This window comes from Dryobates pubescens, chromosome 10 (assembly GCF_014839835.1).
Source record: "Dryobates pubescens isolate bDryPub1 chromosome 10, bDryPub1.pri, whole genome shotgun sequence".
NCBI classification, from domain to species: Eukaryota; Metazoa; Chordata; class Aves; order Piciformes; family Picidae; genus Dryobates; species Dryobates pubescens.
In genome coordinates, this window is record NC_071621.1 from 7,550,026 (window position 1) to 7,559,696 (window position 9,671).

Sequence of the window (9,671 nt, forward strand, 5' to 3'; positions counted from 1 at the left end):
CTACACCTGAATTGCACTTAGTTTTACAGTTTTCTTCAGGTGTATTTTTTTTTCTTGGACCTGAAGGAAGGAAGGGATATTGGAACACAGTGTATCTGTGTAGGCAGAGGAAGGTGCATAAAATACTAGGAAGTAAAAAAAAGCTTTAAAAAATGATTTTCTAAAACCCTTCAAGATTAGTGGAAATGTGTCTGTAATTCTCCTCAAATTCTAGGAGGCAGATTCCTTCTGCCTACAACAAACATTCTGCAAAGCTTAAACTTGTTTTTCAGCTGTATGAATTTGTGCATAATCCTGGCTAACTGGTTTTACTGATAGAATTGTTTTTTCAGTTTGAATACAATTGTAGACTTTTTGGTGAAAAACATTTATAGATTGAATTCTACTATGTGTAAAATACATATTTACTATGTGTAAAATACATATTTAAGATGTCACCTAGGAATCACGTTGTTTTGATTTCCTTTTACTACCTCTGTCCTATTTTACTATTTTGATTAGTGTATAACACAAAAATGCTAATTGCACTCTGACAAAACAGTGATTATTTGATGCTGTGGTATGTTGTATAATCTTCCAAATAATGTGATTTACAACGAACTGGAAATATCCAAATCTAAAGCAACAGATAAAGGGTTTTAATATGAACAGATATGACAATGTAGCTTTTATGATTGATTGTGTACTCAGTTATCCCTATGGAAAGGAATGCAGATTATTTTAATACTTTATTTTTGAAAGAACATTTCATTTTGAAAATTCTTTTTCCCCCCCTAAGGTGAATCTGTGGACGATTGTGGTGGAGGTTATAGTGAATCAATAGCAGAAATGTGCGAGGAGCTTCAGAATGGGCTGACCCCGCTGTTAATTGTGACACCAAATGGAAGAGATGAATCTGGAGCGAACAGAGATTGCTTCCTTTTAAATCCTGCTGCCAAGTCACTCTTGCATATGAACATGTTTCGTTTTCTTGGTAATTTCTTAGTAACTGACATTCTGCTTGCGTTATGTGATCAAAATATTGGGCATCTAGCCTTCTGAAATGGATAACATTATGTTCAATCTTACAGGTGTACTTTTGGGCATTGCTATTCGCACTGGCAGCCCTCTGAGCCTCAACCTGGCTGAGCCAGTGTGGAAACAGCTTGCAGGAATGAGCCTAACAATTGCTGATCTCAGTGAGGTAAGTATAAAATTCATAAATAGAAGACATCATAGAGCAGACAAGCAGACTCTGGCATAAATTTTTCACTAGTGACTGGCTTTCCTGGTTTCTGTGTACTTGTATTTTGACTTGCCTTTTATATTTTGAGACAGTGTGGAAGGATGACTTGTATACACTGTTAAAACTGTAAATTTAAGTTGTTCAAAAGTAGCTGAATAAACTGTCTGAATTGTAGAGCATTTTCACATCTTCTCGAGGTTTTGACTAGACAAATGTTTGTGGTTGAACTCTTACTTTCCAGTAGACCTTTCTGCATCTCTTTCTGTCTGTTGTGCCAAGATGCAGTAAGTGATCTGGCACACACGCCTACACTGTTTTGAAGTAAAAGAAAATGAGTACAAACTACAACTGGAAATAGTTTGTGCCCACATACTGAACAAGCACAAAGTTTCAATTTCTGTTTACTGAGCTCATTAAATGGGGAGTTAAGTTGTTATTAGGAAGAGTTCCTTCTCAAACACTGTTGCATAGAAATGTATTTACTGTGAAAGCATTGAGTCATTGTTGTCAGTAAAGGGATTCCTTTTGTACCAAAACCAGCACTGGACTTTGTAGAGATGATTACATTTTTAAGCTTTAAATCCATTTTCTTCTATAATATACTTTCTTGGCAAACACTCCCCAAAAGAATAGAAATCATGAACACATGCACCCTTCCACATCCCAGTGTAATGAAATTTTACATAAACCACAAAATTAAATGGCTTGTGGTCAGACACTCAACAGTGCTTTCACTAGATCACACGTGATGCGTTGCTTTTGGTGTGCAGGAGACGCTGTTTTATAGTGCTAGTAAACTGAGCTTAACATGGGCTTGTTATTTCCAAAAGGTTGATAAAGATTTTATTCCTGGGCTTATGTACATTCGAGACAACGAAGCCACTTCAGAAGAGTTTGAAGCTATGAGCCTCCCGTTCACTGTGCCTAATGCAAGTGGTCAAGATATTCAACTGAGTTCCAAGTACACCCATATTACACTGGATAATAGAGCTGAATATGTGAGGCTGGCAATAAACTACAGGTTTGTGAAGAAGTCATTCAAATTCTTGACATGAATAAAGCATTTTCTTAAAAAAATATGTAAAAACTTTTAAACAATGTAACATTTTAAACTCTTCTATAAAAATATTTTCATAGTTTCATGTGATTACAGCACTGATTTTTCTGTTTTGTTTTATAACCAAGGAATAAAAATTAAACCTAATTTTAAGGAAACAGACTAGGCTAGTAGATATGGCTCTAGATTTGAATAGCAGTCCTGAAAGAGCATTTTTGGCTGCCAGTTCCTGCATGAGGAGGCATGCAGTATCCATCTAATTCTTCCTCTGTAATAAAGTAACAGGCTTAATCTTTAAACTGTGAAGAGAGCTTAGATTTAGTACTAACTCTCCTGCAGTTTTTCATGTCATCAGTTGCAGTCAAGAGCAGTTCTAGCTGAATTCTTACTCTATGCTTATCAAAGTTAGAATACACGAATGAGAATGTTTTTGCCTTGAACACCATAAGATATGTCTGTTACACACAGACAAGCAAATTCACCCACAGGTGCCAAAGGGTGAATATTGAGAAATAAAGAAGATAGGCCTTTGCTGACTTAAGTACCCAGATAACCTAGAAAAGTACAAGAAACAAGCGTAGGCCTCTTGCTATGTGAAGCAGCATGCCTAGTGCTTTTTGAAATATGGGAATTTAGATCATTTAGACAAGAAACTGATTCATGGTTTTGTTCTCTCTGCCGTAGTTAATCATTTTAGAGAGTGATTGAGCCAAACTTTATCATCACTATATATTTGCCTATTAGTTTGTAGTTAGAGTGCCTGCCAACAGCTACTGGAATACAGTCTTTGGTTTTCTTATTTTCTGTAACTGGTTATGAACTAATAGTTAAACTTATTCTTGACAGTAGAGAGAAATTTCATTTGGAATGGTTAAATGATACATCTATATGAAATGTTATATTCCTTTGAAGAAACAGTTCTCGTCTCTTGCCCAATTCTGGCTTTCCTCAAAGGACATAAGCAATTCTAAATAAGGCATTTTACAGTTAGAAGGGCTTTGGGAGAAAGACTTAAATGCTTAGAACAGGTTGTAAAATTATATTGAGACCTTGAGAGAAAAAGTAGCACCTGAATGGAATCCATGTGGCAAAGTGAATGTGAAAGATCAAGTTTGTCCTGACATTTTCATTTATTTTGTGGATGACAAGCCACAGGACAGGACTTGTCAATGCTGCAAACCTCTGCTCTGGAGAGCTCTGTAAAATACCTCAGAAATCACTAGACAGGGAGGAAAAAAAAAAAGGCAAAACACAAATCATGGATGGCAGCAGAAGCAGTAAAATGTTAGACTTACCTGTGTTTGTCTTGAAATAAAACCACTCCTGTCCCCTCAGATACCATGTTTTAGTTCAGAACCATTTTTCTTTTACCATAATGTCTGGCTAGTGTGGGGAATGTTTGAGGGCAGAATTTCAAAGTACAGCCATTCTTTTCTGAAGAGTAAGTGGGGTATTGGTTTGTTCTTGCCAGACATAGCACATGAAAAATACTAGAAATAAGATATACTGAGCTTGCTGTGCCCACAACTGGGTGTAGAAGCTGTTCTAAGTCAAGTATCTTGTGTGATAAATGTTTGCTAACGTTCCTTGATGTATAGCCGAAGACTTGAGGAGAGTGGTTAATTACAGTAAGTGCTAGAAATGACATTCACAGAAACTCTGAAAATGTGTCTCTGCAGACTTCATGAATTTGACGAACAAGTTGCAGCAGTTCGTGAGGGAATGGCTCGTGTTGTCCCAGTTCCTCTACTTTCACTCTTTACAGGATATGAACTGGAAACTATGGTATCAGTCTCTACTTTTTTACCTCTACCAAACTAATTTTGAGTGAGATGTTTCACTTGTATCTTACTAATCAAAACCCACATTAAATACAATGATCATTCTGTAATTGCAGACAGCTTGTCCCAGGAAAGACCTGAGAATGTTTAATTTCCCTCTTGGTGTTAATAAGGTTATTTTTGGTTTAGTTTAACAGTTGTGTAATGGATTATTTTTGGAAGAAAGAAACAAAAAAAAATTACTTTAAAAAACCCACATAACCCCAAACAAACAACCAAAAATCCAAACCAAACCCCAACCAAAACAACAAAACCCACCCCAAAACCCACCAAACCACAAAAGAGTGACCTAGGACGTGAATTGGGAGATAATCATCCCAAGAAAACTGTTTAATTCTTTATGTGATTGGGAAATACAAAAGAAGGTTCATTATAAACTGCTGATAGATATAGGTAACATTATTGTAATAGGAGACTACACAGTAGTCACAGTACTGTCACAGAAGTTCACAGTACTTCATATATTTGAGTGTTCATTTTGTCAGAGTAAAAGTTGATTAAGTATCTTAAAGGAGTGGGTGGGGGAACAAATTACCTGTAATTACTTGATCAGAATTTTGTAGCCTGTTGCTGTATTTTGTTTTCCAGGTGTGTGGAAGCCCTGACATTCCACTTCACCTTCTGAAATCTGTAGCAACTTACAAAGGAATTGAACCAACTGCTTCCTTGATACAGTGGTTCTGGGAAGTGATGGAGTCCTTCTCCAATACAGAGCGATCACTCTTCCTGCGTTTTGTGTGGGGCAGAACAAGGCTGCCCAGGACTATTGCAGATTTTAGAGGGAGAGACTTTGTTATTCAGGTAATGTGTATGGGATGAGGTGGGAGTGGGGCACTTTAAGAAGCTGTTGTCAGAGAAGTAGTAGAGTGACATAACAAGACAACAGGCTGATTTCAGTGAACTGTTTATACAGCATTATGTTAATAGATTTGACAGTACTTACAGAGACCTATAATGTGTATAAATAGTTTCCTCCCTTGACTTGAGCAAGTGGATATTTGTCTCATTTCCCAGCCACTTCTCTGGAATTTGAGAGTTTTCCGCTGTCCAGTCATCAGCTGTTCTTGCTGGGGTTTATTTAATATTTCCTTCAGCTCCATTAGTTATTTCAACTAAATTAAAAAAAACCACAATCTTCAAATCACTGTGGTATTTCCTAAAGGGAACATAAGCTTTTCTAGATTGCTGCCAACCACATTCATGATTCAAGAAGCTCATATAGAATAGAATAGAATTAAACAGGTTGGAAAAGGTCTTCGAGATCATAGAGGCCAACCTGTCATCCAACACCATCTAATCAACTAAACCATGGCACAAAGTGCCCCATCCAGTCTCTTCCTAAACACTTCCAGTGATGGTGACTCCACCACCTCCTTGGGCAGCCCATTCCAATGGCAAATCACTCTTTCTGTGAAGAATTTCTTCCTAACATGCAGCGTAAACCTCCCCTGGCACAGCTTGAGACTGTGTCCTCTTGTTCTGTTGCTGGCTGCCTGGGAGAAGAGACCAACCCCCACCTGGCTACAACCTCCCTTCAGGTAGTAGTAGACAGCAAGAAGGTCTCCCCTGAGCCTCCTCTTCTCCAGGCTAAGCAATCCCAGCTCCCTCAGCCTCTTCTCATAGGGCTTGTGCTCCAAACCCCTCCCCAGCTTTGTTGCCCTTCTCTGGACTCGTTCCAGCAAGTCAGCATCCTTCCTAAACTGAGGGGCCCAGAACTGGACGCAGTACTCAAGATGTGGCCTAACCAGTGCCGAGTACAGGGACAGAATGACTTCCCTGCTTCTGCTGGCCACACTATTCTTGATACAAGCCAGGATGCCATTGGCCTTCTTTGCCACCTGGGCACACTGCAGGCTCATATTCAGCCTACGATCGACCAGTACCCCCAGGTCCCTTTCTGCCTGACTGCTCTCCAGCCTCTCTGACCCCAGCCTGTAGCTCTGCATGGGGTTGTTGTGGCCAGTGTGTAGAACGTGGCACTTAGATGTGTTAAATCTCATGCCATTGGACTCTGCCCATCTGTCCAGCCTGTCAAGGTCCCTCTGCAAAACTCCCCTACCCTCTAACAGATCAACACCTGCCCCCAGCTTGGTGTTATCTCAAACTTACTGATGATGGACTCAATCCCCTCATCCAGATCATCAATAAAGAAATTGAACAGGATTGGGCCCAACACTGATCCCTGGGGGGCACTGGTGACTGGCTGCCAGCTGCATGTGGGACCATTCGCCACCACTCTCTGGGCTTAGCCCTCCAGCCAGTTCCTAACCCAGCACAGAGTGTTGCTGTCCAAGCCACGGGCTGACAGCTTGGCCAGGAGCTTGCTGTGGGGGACAGTGTCAAAGGCCTTGCTGAAGTCCAGGTAGACTACATCCAAAGCCTTCCCCACATCCACCAGGCAGGTCACCTGATCATAGAAGATCAGGTTGGTCAGGCAGGACCTGCCCTTCCTAAACCCATGCTGGCTGGGCCTGATCCCTTGGCCATCCTCTAAGTGCTGTGTGATTGCACTCAAGATGACCTGTTCCATAATCTTGCCTGGCACTGAGGTCAGGCTGACAGGCCTGTCATTCCCTGGTTCCTCCTTCTGGCCCTTCTTGTGGATGGGCACCACGTTGGCCAGCTTCCAGTCATCTGGGACCTCTCCAGTGAGCCAGGACTGTTGAGAAATGATGGAGAGTGGCTTGGCCAGCTCATCTGCCAGCTCTCTCAGCACCCAAGGATGGATCCCATCTGGTCCCATGGACTTGTGGGGATCCAAGTGGCTGAGCAGGTCTCTAACTACTTCCTCCTGCATTACAGGGGAACTATACTGCTCCCTGACTCCATCTGCCAGCTCAGGAGGCCAGTTGTCCGGAACATATATGTCTGGGTTTATGTATTTGCTTAGTGTAAAGAACGTGGATTTAGTCTTTTCAATGTTCTTTCTAGAAACTTAGGTCACAGATCCTAAATGCCACTTCAGAAATTCTCAGATACTCTTTTGATATTTATTTGTGTTCTGGGCTGTGAATCCAACTACTATGCTTTTGCTTTTGAACAGGTATTGGATAAATACAATCCTCCAGACCACTTTCTTCCTGAGTCATACACTTGCTTCTTCCTCCTGAAGCTGCCCAGGTATTCCTGTAAGCAAGTCCTAGAGGAGAAGCTGAAGTATGCCATTCACTTCTGCAAGTCCATAGACACTGATGACTATGCCCGCATAGCGCTGACGGGAGAGCCAGCGGCTGACGACAGCAGTGATGATTCTGATAATGAAGATGCAGATTCTTTTGCTTCAGATTCTACACAGGACTACTTAACAGGACATTAAAAAAACAATGTAAGGGATAGTTGTCACAAGCACTGAGGCAAAATGCCAAAATGACAATGAAGCCAAGGACAGTTTAGGGTTCAGAATATATAGTATGTATAGTCAGAGGGATGGTAATCTTCTGAACATGAGGAAAGCGTGTTTACTACTCGAAGTAGGAATTAAGGGTTGCAGCTTAAACCATCAGCTTAGAATAAATGGCACACTATATGGGCATTTAACATTTATTTTAAGAGCTGAAAGTGGCTCCCCATAATGCTGCACTACATTTAGAACCTTTGTGTTTACTGAAGTGTTGTAAATGTTTATATAAATATGGTAGTGCAGCATCCACAAGGCAGTGGAACCTTTAAATTGTGGGTGCAATAGGTTTTTTTCATATTAAGTGTTGTGTTCTGTGCATCTTCTTGATTGTATATTGGAAATACTGTGCAACAACTGAATAGTATTATAAATATTTCAATTAACTTTACTAGAAGTTTGTTAAAGATTTTTGAACATTGGATTAACATTATTCCCTGAAATTCTTCTATAGATAATAAAAATGGCCAATAGTTTCACCTCCATCCCTGGTTTGTATATTTTAGCTTATGCATTATTTATCTCAAATTTGATACTTTTATGTGAACAGCATCATAATTCTTATCATGGAAAGTGTACTGTATATAATTTGTGCCATGTAAATGCAAAAGTTATAATTCCCCTCCAAATAAAAGTTCTGCCACAGGAAAAAAGAAGTTTGTGTCTTTTAATGGCCTTGCAGCTGGCACACGGGATGAACATTGCAATGGCTCCGCTAAGAGACCTTTCTGCCCTTTACAGCTGTTGACCAAACGTGGCTGCAGCTGCTCTACCAGTAGTAGGTGCATTGTGATAGACAGCACATGAGCTGCAGTAAACTCAGAGCAAGTCTACATGACCACATTGATGGTTGCAACAAGGTACACTTTGTTTATGCAGTTTTTCCTAATGCTGCTGTTGCCAGTAATGGTGTATTTGTTCTTGGACACATGGGAAGTGTAAGGGACAAGTATCTTCAAGGACCTGAATGGGAGTGAAAAAATACGATGACACTCACTGTGTCCAGTTCTGGGCCCCTCAGTTTAGGAAGGACATTGAGACACTTGAATGTGTCCAGAGAAGGGCAACAAGGCTGGTGAGAGGCCTTGAGCACAAGCCCTATGAGGAGAGGCTGAGGGAGCTGGGATTGTTTAGCCTGGAGAAGAGAAGGATCAGAGGTGACCTCATTGCCCTCTACAACTACCTGAAAGGTGGCAGTAGACAGGAGGGGGTTGGTCTCTTCTCCCAGGCAACCAGCACCAGAACAAGGGGACACAGTCTCAAGCTGCACCAGGGTAGGTTTAGACTCGAGGTGAGGAAGAAGTTCTTCACTGAGCGAGTCATTCATCATTGGTAATGGGCTGCCCAGGGAGGTGGTGGAGTCGCCGTCCCTGGAGGTGTTCAAGGGGAGATTGGACATGGCACTTGGTGCCATGGTCTAGTCGTGAGGTCTGTTGGAACAGGTTGGACTTGATGATCCTTGGGGTCTCTTCCAACCTTAGTTACTGTGATACTGTGATATAGCATATTGTCTCAGAGAAAGTCAGATAATATTACAAGACTTGGTCATGAAACATGGTGCATTCAGAGAGCCTTTTTGAATAACTCAGTGAAGTCAAATGGCATTTAAGCAGGCGTTTGCTGCACTGTATGTGCTGGTTTTTCAAAGTAGAAAAATAAGATTTAGTTGTGCCAAAGCACCAAAAGGTGACGATGTCATATGATTTTTGCATTAACTGTTAGGGTAGGTGTTTGTGAATAATTGACATTGTACTGATCAGAGTTGGGTTTTAGTTGTGTTGTTTTGGTTTTGGTTGGTTTTGGTTGGGTTTTTTTTAAGTGTGTGTGTGTTTGACTTCTACTCCAGCTTCTGTAAGTTTAAATATTAAATGGGGCCATGAAAGTGTTCTCAGAACTTACTTGACATACCAAAATAGTTATGAAAATACCTGTTTGCTGGTAAAATCTCGGTTTTGAAGTTCATTAGCTTTAAAGGCCTCTACTTAGTGCTGAAGATCTCTCTTCAGCGAATGCTCCTGCCCTGATCCTCTGTCTGGATCGAAATACCAGAAGTCAGACCGATGCCCTGTGCTCTAGATTTTTTCTCTCTGCTGATGAAGAACACTGAGTCTTTTTTGAGTCTTAAGGAATCTGGAAACCTCAAAAACCTTA

The 9,671-nt window shown here is 40.8% G+C and overlaps 1 protein-coding gene across 1 annotated transcript in view; it reads left to right on the forward strand.

The window, feature by feature from the left end:
* The window catches only part of HERC2 (HECT and RLD domain containing E3 ubiquitin protein ligase 2), a 118,901-nt gene extending 110,731 nt beyond the window's left edge, over positions 1 to 8,170 (forward strand). The window contains exons 87-92 of the mRNA XM_009905424.2: positions 779 to 973; positions 1,071 to 1,183; positions 2,056 to 2,246; positions 3,962 to 4,067; positions 4,712 to 4,924; positions 7,167 to 8,170. Coding sequence (XP_009903726.2) covers positions 779 to 973; positions 1,071 to 1,183; positions 2,056 to 2,246; positions 3,962 to 4,067; positions 4,712 to 4,924; positions 7,167 to 7,439 — 1,091 coding nt within the window. The 3' untranslated portion in view covers positions 7,440 to 8,170. The remainder of the gene's footprint in view (positions 1 to 778; positions 974 to 1,070; positions 1,184 to 2,055; positions 2,247 to 3,961; positions 4,068 to 4,711; positions 4,925 to 7,166) is intronic.
* The last annotated feature ends 1,501 nt before the right edge of the window (positions 8,171 to 9,671 follow it).